We start from the raw sequence: 16886 nt of genomic DNA on the forward strand, positions 1-16886 counted from the left end.
ATTTAAAACAATTTAAATAAGATTGTTTCTTGTATAAGACGTTTACATAACATTGACAGAGTATTTTCTAACATTTTCCGCAGTATTACCAAAGACAACGTAGAATAAACAAACCAGTGATGTTGTTTGAAACAAAAGTCCACGAGGCAACGTGGTAAGTAGCAGCAAATAACATTAAATACCGAGAGTGCAATGAATTATTCAATACGATGAGTTTTAAAACTGTTTAACTGGCAGTACTTTCCTGGACGAACTCTTTCACAGAGAGCTCTACTGCTATATAAAATGAAACATTACGTGAGCTCTTTCCATGTACCTATAACAGTTCTAATGGAAAAATATTCTTCACCTTATTTTTTGTTCGTCACCTAAATCGCTGTTACAAAAATTTTAACAAAATCCATGCTTCACAGTACCAGTGTTGATTCAACCTTAAGCTATTAACAGGTAATAAACAAGCACACACTAGCGACCATTTACATGAGGGAGTTGTTAATCACGTTAAAAGTAGTATTCGAATGTGTAGCGCATTAATTAAGATCGGACCGTCCTTATTTATTCAGGTGACACGGGACGCCGCCGCCGCAGAGACGTTTTGTCGCCGTTCGTAGTCGCCCTATAGTCGCCTTACCACGTCGCACCGCCGCCGTTGTGTGTCGGATGTTGCGGTACTGCGTAGGAAGTGAGTATCTAACATCCTAAACAATGGGTAACTAGCCTATTTATTTCATTCATTCGTACTCTTTGGTAATAAGATGGGACAAACTTGAAAAATGAACTTTTCTAAAATGTACTCTGGTTTAGGTGTTCCGGGTATTGAGTGCCCCGGAGTGAATTCTATTGGTCTGGTACAGAGAATTTCCTAGTTTGAGAGCAGGCAATTGGTGTAGTTGCCTGTCACATTATTACTATTAATAAAGCCACAATGTGATCACATATTTAATTAAATAAATTAGTCTAAATTAATACATGCCTAATATAAATATTAGGCATGTATTAATTTATATATAAATATAATATAAATATGTAATATCCACATGTATGTACAATATCACAATTTCCGATGATGGAAAGGTGAAGGCGGAATTAAATCTTGCAATTCCATAACACACTCTCCGTGATATATATCCTGTAGAATACCGATAACAAGTTAAATATGTTGACTTAATTTTTTCACTTCTTTAATATCGTAGTTTTTTTCCTTCAAAACCGTTAACCCGACAAGGTTTAATATGGTCTTTCCTTGCGACATGTGTTGTGCAATTTTTGAATAAAATTCTATCCGTGTGTGTTAAGTTCTTAATATGTAATATCGTAATTCAGTTTTGTTTCCAAAAATCCTAAACAAGAAAAGAAAATATTCAGATACCAGTTCTTCACTTGCAACAGTCAGCTTCCCGGAGCGTCAGATCGCAAAAAGAAAGGCACGAAGAAGATGGATCGAGTGTACCTCACCACCGCTGGCGGTCACACGTTGTATTTTTGTGTTTTGCTTTACCCATCTCAGTAGCACACCTTTGTTATACTGGTTTTGTTAAAACAAACTCTATTTGTTTCTAAGTTAATTGAGATTGTGAAAAATTAAAGGAAAGCTTATTTTCCTTGTACCTACCTTTATTTATTTATTTATCAATACTTATAAACTATCATTACAGGATCTTACCTAATGCTATAGTAGGCTACATATTTAACAAATCAATTAATATATTTTCATAACACGTCGTGTCCAACAGTTGCAGTGCCACTTAGAGCTTTAAATCGCAAAGATCCGAGGGGCACTGCCATTGCGCCCGTCACTCTGAGACATAAGTTGACAAATCCCATATGCCTGTAATTTTTGTAACTTTTCAGAAGAGAGTGTAAAGATTCTACGGGTAAAATTGTCTATAACTTTTATGCTTAAGTAGGAGAGTTAATAATTTCACATATATCTATACGTAATTTGTTTCATGTACTTTATACTATTTTTATGATTTTCATGTGATAAAAGTACTTTTGACGTACTTTCAACATCAAGGGTACAAATTATTAGTCTTGCATTATATAGGTATGTGTAACAACAATATTTTTCGTTATTTGCGACGCTTATCTCATAACTTTCAGCGTATATGCTTATTTTATTTGTAAAATGTATGAGTAATTTATTTATAGGTTATTCGAAATTGAAATAGTGATTGTATTTTATTGGTGCGTAAGTAATTTTTATTTATTGTACTGTGGTCGATTATACATATATTTGTCTTTGTAAAGAATAGAAAACGAACATACTTCAAATCGAGTTCTTAAGTTTTCATTATAAATTAAAAATTTTTTATATATATAATATCAAGTGACGGGACAACGTTGTCGTGCGCCTGATGGTAAGTATAGAAAATGAAACTAAGTATTTTAAATCGCGCTCATTCAAACAAACTACCTAACATAGGTCCCAGTGGTCACGACTGACAGGTAGATAGGTCATCAACCAGTTATATCTAATATTTTGTTTGGTTTGTTTGAAAAAACTAATACTTATACGCGATTTAGAAATATAGTTTAATTTGTTATTTGTAACAATCGCGAAAACTAATAATTTCTTCTTTAAACTTAGGCAAAGTTCGTCGTAATCCTAGGTGCTGAGTCACAGTTCATTTTAAATTTAATTTTTATAATACCTAGTAACGGGACGCACAAGTTGTGCGTAACGCTTAGAGTGGATTTTTGTCATCCAAGTACGTAGAAGCTGTATTTTTTTTATTAAGAACTATATCCTGCATCTCACCTAATGGAAAGTGACGATGGAGCATGCACACCTAAATAATGTCAAAAATCTTTAAAAGCTTAGATGACTTTCTTTCTGCGCGCAGAAGCGTTTTTCCCACGCTAGCGCGGAGTTTTAATAAACAAAATTAGTTATTGTTGTCAATTTAATGTCAACAATAAGAATAATAAAATATACCAACGGATTTATATTACATAAATAATGTATGACAAATCGCGTAGTTGAACGTGTCATTACCTTTTTTTTTTTCATCGAAAGAAAAAGTGCACCACAGTCCATCATCAAGTTCAAATTTCAAAAACATTATCCACGCTAGCTTGCAAAAAAACGCTTTTGCGCGCAGATCTCTAATGAGAAAGAAAACCTTTGCGAGCTAGTGAGGTGGAAATAAAGTTTTAAGCCTCGTAAATGGCAAATTTTTGAACAACATAATGGCTACTTGAGGGACTAAAAATAACAACGTACAACATATTGACTAGGTATTAGAGTTGAGACAGAGGGAATCTGCATGCATACATGCATTAAACGTCAGGTATTACCGATTCTCGGTATTTATTCGACAGATGCTCGGCGCATGATTCAATATGAACCGCCACCCAGGATGGAGCACGTAGTCAGTTAATATCCGGGACTGGATTCAGTACCGTTGTTTAGAATACTACTTCTTGGATTACCTAGTTTTGCATCTAGATAACTTTTTTACGAAGTCACTTGTTTTCGTTTGTCATTTGATCAAAACTGAACAACAACTTCTGTATGTTATGTAGATTTAGAAAATTCTTCATAAAGCTGGATGTATGTGAAAGTTTGAATAGAGAATCAGAATCAGAATCAGAATCGTTTATTGTTTGAACTGGTAAACAAGATGATACATGTAATTTGGGTGCAACAGTTCATACCCATGTCGGGTGTACAATGTTTCATAACTAATTAGTCAGTAAGCTCAATTAAAATACTATAGAATTCAAAATGTCAATAGAATTTAAAATTGAATAATTAATTATATCACATAATTATCAATGTCAACTACTTAGGACGTACAGTCAATACAATAAAATTATCAATATGTACATTATATAATTTTTTTTTATAATATAAATAGCATAATGTAATTTTTTTTTAAAACAGTTATCAAATTCTATGAAATGTCTGTGTAAAAAAGTCTTTAATGGAATAAAAATTATTGGCTCGTAGCCATGACATCAGCTTACGCTTAAATAGAGCACTACTATTTGACATTTTGATATCATAAGGCAATGCATTAAATATCCTCACACACATGGCTCCGCATTGTTTCTGGTAGAAACTTAATTTGGTATAACTATTATAAACTAATCTGTCGGGGCATCTTACATTGCGATTGTGCACGTCCCGTGTTTTTTTAAAAAGTTTCTTATTATTTTTTACAAAATTAGATACCTCAAAGATGTACATACAAGGAAGCGGTAATATGTTAAGAGACTTAAATAGCGGACTACATGATCCTCTAGGTCCTAAGCAACACATTGCCCGTATGCATTTTTTTGTGCTATAAATAATTTACTTATATCTGTAGAATTTCCCCAAACAACAAGTCCATATCTAAGTAGGGATGCTACGTAACCATGGTAGGCTGCTAAAGTTGTCGACATAGCGCATGTATCACGAGTTTCATTGCGTAAAAAGATTTTAATCTATTGTTAATAGTAGATAAGATATTGCCTGTAATTAGCACGTTTGCTGAAGGAAGGCCACATCTGTGTTAGTAACAAACAACACAGTTTTTGATAATTTAATTTATTTAATAATTAAATAATAATTTAATAAGTGAAAATTGCTGGCAACACCAGCATTTTTCTCTTCTGTATCTCCATTCAAGTAGTTGATTTTAACTTTTATTTAACTTTTAATTACATATCATTGTGTTGTAAGTATGAACAATTTTGACATTTAAGTACTTATACATTTTTTTTTATAATATCAAGTGACAGTAAGAACAAGTCGTGTGGCCGGTGGTAAGCTACACGCCTATCCATAACAGTTGCAGTGCCACTCTGAGCTTTAGATCGCAAATATCTGAGGGGCACTGCAACTGCGCTCGTCACCCTGAGACATAAGTTGAGAAGTCCCACGTACCTACCTGTAATTTCACCAGCACCCCTACCCTTCAAAACCGGAGCACAGCAATGCTCTCATCACTGCTTGGCGGCAGAAATAGGTAAGGTTGCAGTACCACCCTGGGCGAACTCTTTCACAAGGAGCTCTACTGCTACTAACGTCCTATGTGTTAGAAGAGCGTTGTATAATGCGAAGACGTACCTAAGCAGGGGTGATGGATAATGTTTTTCAGCTGTCTTTTGAAATTGTACCCTCGCTTTATTTATTTTTATTAAGCCTTTTCAGCTGAGTTACAATTTTATTTCTCTTAATTCAGCGTGTCTTTTGGCATAAGCTCCACTAGATCTTTCCACTGAGCTCTACCAATAGGAACCTGCAGTCAGCTACTGCTTATCTTCCCATCTTTGATGCTGACTAGATGGAGGGCTCTATTGCGTGTCCCGTTTTTTCACCTCCCAATTTCTGACAATTTTTTCCTGCTTTCCAAAAAAAGGAATGAAAAATATTATCGCTTAATAGATGTTAAATAAAACATTGTATAATTTACGAGAACCAATTTGTGTGTAGTTCAATCGTGCGACTATGTCTATGATTTACGTGTTTTAATACCAGTACGAGTGGTAAAATTTTATTGTTTAGTCGAAGGCCAACTTAGTGCAGTTGTGGCAGGTATTGCTACAAAAATGTCTATTGTGATTGTTGCAAAAATGTATTTGCTTTGGTTACTTGTGTATAAGAACTACAACAACACAGAGGGTATTAGAATATATTGAAATGCTACTCTTAATATTTTAATTATATGATTCAAAAAAAGTATGAAGAGATAGATCATCAAACCATATATTCCCGGACAAATAATTTACAGTTTTATTTTTAAAAGGCTAGAATAGAAAATATTTGTTACCAACGAAGAAAAAGTTTTCTCTGTTTAAAAATTCTGATTTTTAATAGGACTTATGGAAAGGACGTAATATACGATATCAGTTTTAAAATTACATAATAGATCTTGATGTATAAAACATTTTTTAAGCTTAGAACATTTCCATAGAATAAAAAATACAGAAAAAGCAAGGTGGGTCAAATTATGTGTCCGGGAGTGTGTATGTGAATACTTGCGTTTAGCATATAAATGGTAACAATGGAGTAATTCTTACATTTTTTAGTACTCTACTAAAAAATGTAAGAATCTAATCTAAAAATATTTTTATTTTTATATTTTCAATATAAACATCTTTTCGTTTTGCTAATGTTTTTTAAAAATACAAGAAACATAGAACGATACTTTTATTTCACATTATATTCAATAAAGTTGTAATTCCAAATACAAAATAATATTCATCAATTTGCTATACAGTTCTTTTTTTAATTGGCTAAACCCCTAATCACACTAAAAATTACAAAAGGAATCTAGCTAAAGTTCTGATAAATCATAAAATTTGAAAAAAGAGCCCCGCGGCATGTCGCGTACTCGGACGGCACTTATTAGCAAAGAATTGCCCCTCTCTTCCACACCGATTTGCACTAAATGCACCGAGAGACACATCCCAAAAGTGAACTTCATGTGCTTATGTTTTAAAGTGTATATTTGTGTGGTAGTGAATTTGTCGTCCCGCCTCCAAGGGGCGTCGTTCCCCCTCCGTGGCCGTCACAGCGAGTGCGTTCACACGGGGTCACTTTGCTTACTTTAAAATTTTAATCACAACCCGCTCGTTGATTTGGGAAAAAGTTTAATGAACACAGCCAGTGACAAATTAAGAAACATCGATTATTATAAATAAAGGTACCTAACAACAACAAATAATACATAACATCAGAATGTTATTTAAAAGAATGTATCGCGCAACGTTTTTGTTCGCTACATGAAATTAGGAATAATAAAAATGCATATAATAATTACATTTTGATGTAAATATTTGTTCTCTTATTTACACGTGATTCCGTTATTTACTAACAGGTTCGATTTTAAATAGAAATAGATTTTTAAAAAACAATACCTAGCGAATTTGTATCTACTACACAAAACTACTACAAAAAATGCTAATGAGTGCATTTTTTTTTTACATAAATATATTTCTTTTTAGTTTTGTAACTCCACCTTTTTTTTTGTGAAACTACGTGCTTAAAACTTTTCATTTACCTATTCAATGTATTTTTAATGGCTTCAGCACTCCTCAAAAACCAATTATAACTGCAATGGTTAATTCTTCACGTAGCCATAAAAAACTTCCGTTCCATAAATTTTCACTTGCAGAAGCTCTTGCACCTCCTTACCTATACCTACTTACAGGTGAATTGAGTAATAGAAATATAAATTAGTTTGCACTCTCCATTAAGTGAAACTATTGAGTATAATTTTGAGTAGTTTATTGAGTATAATCATCAGTACTCATATTATTTACTGAACAAACAATAGGTACCTATCATTATCGTTCCCCGATCCATGGAAATCAACAAAATAATTAATGCGATTCGTCACAATCCGCGTATCGGCGGCCATTTGTGCGCCCATTACCGGTTTGCCGTCGATAAGGTTTACTGCCAAGCGACATGGTTAGTTTGACCTCCTCACACGTTATAAATTATTATAAATACGAAACTGGAAAGTCTGTAAGTTCAATTTTCCGCAAATTTGATTCAGTGCTATAAAGGCCGCAATCTCGCGATTGACGCGTTGATTGCAATACGACTGCTTTCTTTGTGCCGATATAATGATGTTTATAAAACATTTCTAATTGAGCGATCATTGTTGACTATTTGGAAAGGTAAGGTTATTATTTTTACTACTTAGCTGTAGAGCCGAGAGAGTCGAGAAACTACTTGATTGTGGCGTTATGGAATTTGTTTTGGTGCGATTGCAAACGTTAAGATTCCAGGGTAAGCATTCGGAAATGCACAACACTGTATACATATACGTACCTGTACCTATACATGTTATTATAAATAAGTAATTGTCATTTTCTTTTATGTTAGTCTAGCTTTGTATTTGGCTCGACTAATTAATTTTTAACGCATATTTCTACATATATATCGACTTTAAAGGAAACAAGTTTATCACACAATAGAGATATTGCTTTATAAATGCACTTTATATCGGAAACTGCAGCAATCGCCGTTAATCATGATCTATTAATGTTTTATCATGTAATAACCCATCTCCTATGCTCGGAGCCATTTATGTCGAGTAATAAACTCAGAGCTTATTTATTTATTCATAATAATATAACCGCGAATATTCTCATGCAAGTAATCGGCGGGCTCGGCCCTAAAGGCGGCGGCGAGCTCTCGCAGCGCATAAATAGTGATGCGAAGCGTCGGCGCAGCGAGTAATGCGAATAAATACTTCGATACGATCGGCTCACCGTTTAACGAGAGAGCCTTTTCCGCGCCGCGGTGAGCCATTTAGCGAATTTCAATAGTTAACTCGCGGAGAAAAACTCGCTTATCGAGTGAGACGGGCGCGAGTAGAGCGGCCAGCGCGAGCGGGACGGACGTAATAAGAAAGAAGTAATAAAAAAGCAGTTGTGTGTGCGTGGTCGGAGTGTGGTGGCATAGGGCGGCGATGCAGGCCCCTCCCTGTGGCGCACCGCCTCGCGTCTCGCCACCGCCTCAGTCGAGTCGACACCGTGCCGCGTCGCACCGGTCGCTCCGCTCTATCCGCCGCAACTGGCGCGCGTAAAAAGTTTACATCTAATTCGAAACTTTCGGTCGTGGTGACAACACTCTTAACTCTATCTTTGCCGTTGTTTACAACTATTAGGTTGTCTCTAGCTCCTAAAAAACTATTCATAAATGTTTGTGCTGGAATTAACTGTTTAAAGTTTCGTAACTTTGTAGCCAAGAACCCTTGCAGTCGTAATTGACTTTGCGTTACCGTAAAGAGAGTTTTGATTAAACAAAAAAAGTCCTATAATATTTTGTGGTGTACGATTTTTAGTCAGCACCATAACGTCGACGGTATCAAAGTTGCGTTTAGCCAGACTATGTTTAGTTCCGATGGGATGTTCAGACGGTGACGGCGTGTGGGGAGCTGGAACGGGTGCGGGCGCAGGCAGGCTGGGATCGGAGGCTGTGAACTTGATGCTGCTGCAGGGCGAGGGTCGGGAGCGCGGGCCCGCCATGGAGGAGGAGTGCTCCGCGCGGCCCTGCGCCACTGACTTCTCCATCGCCGCTATCATGGCCCGTGACCGCCAGGAGAGGCGAGAACGGCGGAGGCATAGAGACCCAAGAGAAGATACTCTAACACCTTTAGGTAAGAATTTCAAAGTGCTGTTTCTTAAGCACACATACTTTAATTAAATCGTTGCAGGAGCATCGGTCCGAGCAGATACTTGTGCTGCTGAGTAAACTACTTTCTCATTTGTATACTTCTTGGTCTAATGATATGTAGGTACTTAACAAAAATAAAGTATAGTTTAAAACGAAAATACTGTATACAATAATTGTGTTAGAAATGTATCTATTTATACAAAGTGACAGTAGATAATAATTCGTATCTCGTTTACAAAATAAACCACTTGCAACATAATAACAAGGTTTACGCATTTTTCTGTAAAACACTTTCTCACAATTTTTTTTTGTACTTCTTTTTCTAAATGTCTTCTTTCTTTTTTTAAATATAGCCCAACTAATTTGTTTATTGGTATATAAATCTATTGGACAATACCAGCGTTTACTGAGTAGCTAAACTTTTTTTGTTATTTAATAACCTTGCTCACAATATAAAATTACTATATACAGTTTTTTTTTAATTTATTGAACTTACACAATTAAATCAACTTCAGTAAAAATAAGTTTTAATGAGAGTCTACATTTTTAAATTAACTTCTCATTATATTAGTTAATAATATTCGTTTTAACTTATATTGTAAGTCTACAATACAACTTACAATGATACTCTAAAAACTTAATTATTTAATAGTGTAATATTTGTACATATAAATAAATAATATTACAACATCTAACATTTTAACTTATTTTATGTGTATAGTAGCAGGGCTTTCCCTTAGAGAAAATAATCTGCGATTATCTCGAAATCTTGATTTTCTTTAATAGATAGTGAGAATCGTGACCGGCAGTGGGACGTATACGCATATAAAACGTTTTAAATATACTGCAATAAAAAAGAATTATATTTTTTTTACATTAAAAGCTACCTTTACCCCAATTGCAAAAGGAAATTGAAAATTGCATCTATATATCAATAGTAAGACGTGGAGAAAATGATAAAGGGAGATAAAGAACGATTGGAAGCTTCATGGAGGGAATCAGATGGACAGAAAGATGTTAAATGGGTATAGTGAAGGAAAAGATAATCTTATTAAGACAACCCTGTTCTGTACTGAGATAAGAACAAGTTCAAAAGACAAAACTTAAACTTATTATGACTTTTTTATTAGAAAAGAATCGACCTCAAAAGTTTGTGTCTATTTTTAAGTGTAAGTTTTATTGAAATCGGTTAACGAATAGTGGATGAAATCTAATAAATCGGTTTCATTCCCAATTTCCTACCCTGGAATGCTTTCTTCAAATTTGCAAAAATGCCCGTAAGACAATTTGTCTTTTGTGAGTAGATCTTTTACAGTGCCAAATTACACAAATTTACATTAAACAACTGATACTCGAGGATTAATTTTATTATCAAAAAAACCAACCTCAGAAGTTCGTGGAATTACATACATTTGCTAAGTTTTATTGAAATCGGTTATCGGAAAGTACGAGAAACCGGATTCATCCCCTAGTTTGCAACCCTTAGAGGTGGAATATTTCCTTCAAATTTAAATGGGACAAATGTTGAGGTATCCTCTTTCCAACAAAAAAAAATCATTCAAATCGTTTTACAAATGTCACCGGAGTAATCGCGTAACTTACATACAAAAAATACAGTCGAATTGAGAACCTCCTCTCTTTGAAGTCGGTTAAAAATTGTATAAAAGTCAAAATACAAAGTTTTACAAGACGAATGAAAAACAAACATTTGGATATATTCTGGTTAGATTTTTTTAACTATATTCATAATAATAGTCAATTTAGTGAACGTCACAATTCATTTTTAATAAAATTGTTTATTTTTTAAAAAAAAACAAAGTTAAAACTTAAAATATATATGTAGGTTAACAAGCATAAGCATTTAGAAAAAGAAGTACGAAAAGTGTTTTGCAGTAAACCTTGTTACCTATCATGTTTTAAGTGGTTTATTTGGTAAACTAGATACGAAATATTATTATCTAGTGTTTACATTTTGTGTAACTAGATATATTTCTAACACAATTATTTTAAACAGTATTTTTGTTTTAGCTACTTTATTTTTGTTAAGTATCATTAGACCAAAAAAGTATATAGATGAAAAGGTAGTTTACTTAACAGCACAAGTATGTGCTCTCTGAGTCAACACACTGTACAGCCAAAAATCGTATACAATTTGTATTTATTTTATTATATTTAACATTATTATGTATGCTAACAAAATGTCTATAATTTTTTTTATTCTTATAAACCGAAACCAACATTTTTACTGATTTTCTGGGAGTAAATAGAAAAGGTATTCCAATGATAGGTAAGGTAAAGAAATAATAAGAATATTTGACTACATTCTATGTACGAGCAAATAAAAATTATACAAATGTTAAATACTTTTTTATGGGGACACTAGATCCTGTTCTAGGGTGGTTCTATACCTATTTACAAATCATCTACATGACTTTTCTTCTAATTGGTGAAAAAAATCTGCAAGAAATGGACGCAGATATATTTTTTGTATTGTCTGCCTTCTATTCGATAGGGTTGGTGTTTTTGTATCTATATTATAATACTGTAAATATAAAAATAGGGCTTAAATAATTAATTTACTGGTAAGTATACATATGAGAATTCAAAGAAACAAAATCTTCATCTTTCAAAAATTACGTTTATTTAGTCGTAATATAGTTCTGCCATTTTAATTCTTTTTTTTTCAAATACAAAGTGACGGGACGAACAAGTCGTGCACCTGGTTGTAAGCGTCACGCCTATCGATAGCAGTCGCAGTGCCATTAGAGCTTTAAATCGCAAAGATCTTAGGGGCACTGGTTTACCCTTCCTAACTGGAACGCAGTTAATACTCACATTACTGATAGCGGCAGAAATAGGTAAAGTGGCAGTACGTCTCTGGACGAACTCTTTCACAGGGGGCTCTACTGCTACTACATTTACTGGCAGATCCTTTGCAGTAGAATAGGTGTGAACGGGAATATTCGGTCTTGGAACCCATTTTCAACTGCATTATTTTCCTTGTAGATAAGTCATGAACATATTTATGAAACGCTAAAAAAAGGTTCAATTATGATAACAACGTTCAAATGAACCACTGGCTACACATACTAGAATATACTAGAACGTTTAATCGCAATGAAGATGAAAAGATGATTGAAGTATTCCTTTTTTAAATTACACGTTCCGGTATATATGGCCAGTGCGCAATATTTCACATGATCATAATAATTCAACCTTTTATAGCGTTCCTATAAACATGTACATGGGTTTAAATTACTTAAACTACGAAAATGATAGTCTGTTGCGAACAAAACAGGTGAGTGGCAAGAGATTCCATATGCAACTCCTGAAAGGTGGAGATAGTTTTGACAGTTGATTAAGCATGGTCATTTCACTGCATGCATCATGATCTGCAATTCTTCACAATAGCAAGTACCTGTCATGGTTTTACCAGATCTAAGTGAACCGTGGCGGATTATTTCACGGCTGCACTTCAGCTTCTAAGTAGTAAGTATTTTTTTGGACACTGGGCTTGTCACCTGTGCTTACCGTTTGAGATAATCATACAGACAACATTTTTTTTTCATGATACCAAGTAACGCGTCGTCCGGTGGTAAGCGACACGCCTATCCATAGCAGTTGCAGTGCTACTCATTGCTTTAAATTGCAAAGATCTGAGGGGCACTGCCATTGCGCCTGTCATCTTAAGAAACAAGTTGACAAGTTCAGAGTGCCTGTAATTTCAGTAGCACCTATAACCTTCAAAACTAGAACGCAGTAATGCTCGCATTACTGCTTGGAGGCAAAAATAAGTAAAGTGGCAGTACTTTCCTGGACAAGCTCTTTCAAAAGGAGCTCTACTGGTACTAAATTCTCGATAAACAATGATTTTTTAAGAGTTCTTTGTGTGTCTTTTAGATCTTGCAATTTAAAGCTCTCCAACTGTTATGGACAGGCGTGTCGCTTAGCACCAGACACACAACTTGTTCATCCCATCACTTGGTATCATAAAAAAAAAAACAAATTGACAACTTTTCAGGAAAGAGCTTTAAAATTTCAAAAAAGAATGAAATTAGTCGACATTTTTCTATGTTTTTCAGAGTTATAAAATGCATATATAAGAATAATTTGTTCCATATTTTTCGTATTATTTTTATGACTTTCGCGTGATAAAAGCACTTTTGACATATGGCTTTATTATATCAAGGGTACGCAATTTGCACTACATAATTGGGTATGTACCTAAACGTTTTTATAGTTTAACTTTATATTTTACGTTAAAGATTACTAATATTATTTCTTAATGAGTGCGCATTTCACCGCCATCTTTGTCGATGGAAAGTGACGATGAGGTCGACGATGTAGCATGCACACCCAAATAATTATTGAATATAAGTAATAACAATCATATTTTAAAAAGTATTTTGTTAATATCGGATTTTTCTTTTTAACGCGTCGATGACTTTATTTTAACTTTTTTAAGTACTAGACATCTTCTTCGGCGTTTTTTTAAGTATATTTATTTGTGAATATATATGAATGCGTAAGGTTTAATTCACACGAGTCGTAAGCATAAGGGCGAAACTAACAATTTGTTAATTTTCACTTTGTGGGAAATGGTTTTATACTTAGGACTCATCGATACATAAAATTACAAAAAATCCTTGGTCACATCAAATAATATGTAACGGCATCTTGGACATCACTGCTGACAGGGTTCAGAATTCATTTGCTTGACTTGCGTACAAAAAAAATCAACGACACCACAACCATCAACGAGTGCCTTACGCCGATTTGTAAATCCTTTCACAACAACGCCATGGATACGATAAGAAGAATATAAATCTATTATTATTATTAATATGAGTAAGCTCAGCTACAATTCGCTCATTTGATGCCTATACTAACGTAATTGTAATTTTAGAAAAATTGAATTAAGTATGTTAATATATCTGTAACATAAGTGTCTTTTTTTTTGTAAAAACTTAGGGACAGGTCAAACAAGTCGTGCGCCTGATTGTAAGTGACACGCCTTTCCATAGCAGCTGCAGTACCACTCAGCGCTGCGCCCGTCACCCAAAGATATAAGTTGGCAAGTTCCATGTGCCTGTAAATTCAACAGCTCCCTTACCCTTCGAAACTCACACTACTGCCTGGCGGCAGAAATAGGTAAGGTGGCAGTAGTTCCCTAGACGAACTCTTTCACAAGGACCTCTACTGCTATTATTGCTTACAATTGAAAAATAAAATTGGCAGTAATTTAAAATTTTTATATTGTAATAATACACAAAGTTATTATCTGTAAACTTACATTACCTTTCAAAGTACGCGAACTCGCGCTAACTTGTTGATGTTTTTTGTATGAAAACGTTATAAATTGTATGTGACATTTACGTATTGATAACAATTTCTTAAGTAAAATAAATAAACGCTGGGACACGATGTTAAGCGATGATGCGGCTGACGAAGTGAAGTATTTTACTTTAAGTTGTTTTTTTAATTGGTCATCAGTAACTCTAACTTTTTTATTTTCCTTTTTTTGTTTTAAATTTAACAGTCCTTAAACGGTCTACATTATTATGTACGTAAGTTTAGTAGCAATGGAGCTCCTTGTGAAAGAGCTCATCCACGGAAGTACTGCTACTTTACCTATTTCTGCCGGCAAGCAGTAATGAGAGCATTACTACGTTCTGGTTTTGTAGGGAGCTGTTGAAATTATGAGCACATGGGACTAGTCAACTTATGTCTCAGATATTTGTGGTTTAAGGTTCTGAGTGGCACTGAAATTGCTATGGACAGGCGTGTTGCTTACAATCAGGCGCACGACTTGTTCGTCCCGTCACTTGACACACACAAAAATATTATGTTTAATGTTTTTTTTTTCTCGTTTCCGCTCCTCATAGATATCTTGGTTATTAGTCTATGCTAACTTATATATCTGACACACCAACGTGAGACCGTAGCTCCTCACAGGGAGGTTCTGACTGAAAATCTGTGTTTGAATTACTGAGTTTAGAATTCTCGCATAGTTGTGGGTTAAGTGTAACCAAATTTGTATTTTGTTTGTTTTAGTTACTTAGTTATTGTCTTATTTTATAAGACTTTTTTGTCTGTATGTTTTGTGTGGCAAATAAATGGAACCATAATTTCAAAATACCATTACAGTTCTCTTTTTGTACATTGCAGGTACATATATAAAACAAAGGATTAAGTATAAAGAAATAAATAATGATTGTCGGTAGTGTCTATTATATGGGGTATGTATCACATCGTACTTTTTTTTTTCAGAAAAATTCGTCGACGCGGCAGCGTCAGCATCAGGATCCCCTTCGCCGCCTTTAGCAGAATATGAGCGAGATTCTCCGGTAGATGTCTCGTCAACGTCGGAAGCTGGCTCAGCTAGTGGTGCGGCTGGTGGCTCGAGAGCTCTCTCCCCTCTCCCGCGTAATCCTCAACTAGTGGAACGCTGGTCCAGTGAAGACATGAAACACATACAGTGTCACTTAGAAACTAAAGAACTATGGGACAAGTTTAATGAACTCGGAACTGAAATGATCATAACCAAGACTGGAAGGTAAGATTTTTAATAACCATGATTTGTCTCGATTCGTATGATTTGTTGTACCCTACCTAAATATGTCGTAGGTACGTTCGTCGTAGGTTCCTGGTAGGTACGTCGAAATAAACAACATGCATGCATTGGATATTTTATTGCAAGGTAATCTAAAAATCGTCAGGCATATCAAATAGCCTATTAGTATCCGAAAGTTGTAAGAAAATTAAAAATCCTTTGTGGTAGGTAGGGCATGGCCATCATGGGCGATAAGGTAGGTGGCACAGTGCGCGGCTTGCGGCGGCGCAAGGCGTGTCGGTCGCGCCGCGTGGAACAATGGCCAATCGGCCGCCGCCGCTGCAGTGGCTGCGCGATACTACACGGCTTTCACAATCAATCCATGTATCGATTTTATTGGCTTTTGATTTTGTCAACAATGACATTCTTTTCGCTTTCAATCGTTGACGTCGTTCATAGAGTTCTAAAAATAAAAATTTTTGGGATCACGTACGTGTCACTGGACAAATTATGCGCAAAAATCTGATTGCTCTAAAACACTACTTCATAACCATCTCTAAAAGTGTAAAATTTTTGGATCAGTAATATTTATATGTTTGTGTGTCACCGACCATTCTATGCTATCGAATAGGTACCACATTCGCCAGGTTTGCTTATCGTCGGCAGTGTAAATCAGCGCGCGACAGCTCGCCGATCGTGTCAAATTCACCAACCTAATCTTTTGATAACGCTTTATGCCACACTGCACCCTCTCTCTCCTCCCCCTACCTAGCACAAACAAACAACGATAACACCTAAACATGATATTTTTTGTGTCATTTAAAATTTTTAAATTTATAGCTTTATAACACTCATACGCTGATGAAACTGAATATCCTGAGTTTGAATGTCTTGAGTTCTTTTACTTTAATATTTGGGAAGTTTTAATTTCTCAGCTACGCTGTTTCGAAATATATTCAATGCTAAGTACGTTGCCGTTAAATAAATAAATAAGAACAAAGGCAAGTGGTGCACACAAAACAATGAAAGCTCTTTCATGGACTATAAAGCCTTATTAATACCTCACTTATTTATTCCTTATAATGTTCTCGAGTTAACGACGCCTCGGGCGTTCAGTTTTTTCTACCACGCACCATAAAATACGACATCTGGAAATATATTCCAGTCACATTTATTTCCAAACTTAGCAGCCCAGAACAATGCTCAGGC

At 34.9% G+C, this 16886-nt stretch overlaps 1 protein-coding gene across 2 annotated transcripts in view; it reads left to right on the plus strand.

Moving 5' to 3' along the window:
- Nucleotides 1–7289: 7289 nt before the first annotated feature.
- LOC113231663 (T-box transcription factor TBX20-like) overlaps nucleotides 7290–16886 on the plus strand; it is a 40463-nt gene continuing 30866 nt past the window's right edge. For both annotated transcript variants that reach the window (XM_026466104.1, XM_026466114.1), the window contains exons 1-3: nucleotides 7290–7408; nucleotides 8865–9107; nucleotides 15395–15680. In XM_026466104.1, coding sequence (XP_026321889.1) covers nucleotides 7321–7408; nucleotides 8865–9107; nucleotides 15395–15680 — 617 coding nt within the window. In that variant the 5' untranslated portion in view covers nucleotides 7290–7320. The remainder of the gene's footprint in view (nucleotides 7409–8864; nucleotides 9108–15394; nucleotides 15681–16886) is intronic.

Source organism: Hyposmocoma kahamanoa, unplaced genomic scaffold (assembly GCF_003589595.1).
Source record: "Hyposmocoma kahamanoa isolate Upper Pololo Valley unplaced genomic scaffold, ASM358959v1 102, whole genome shotgun sequence".
Classification (NCBI taxonomy): Eukaryota; Metazoa; Arthropoda; class Insecta; order Lepidoptera; family Cosmopterigidae; genus Hyposmocoma; species Hyposmocoma kahamanoa.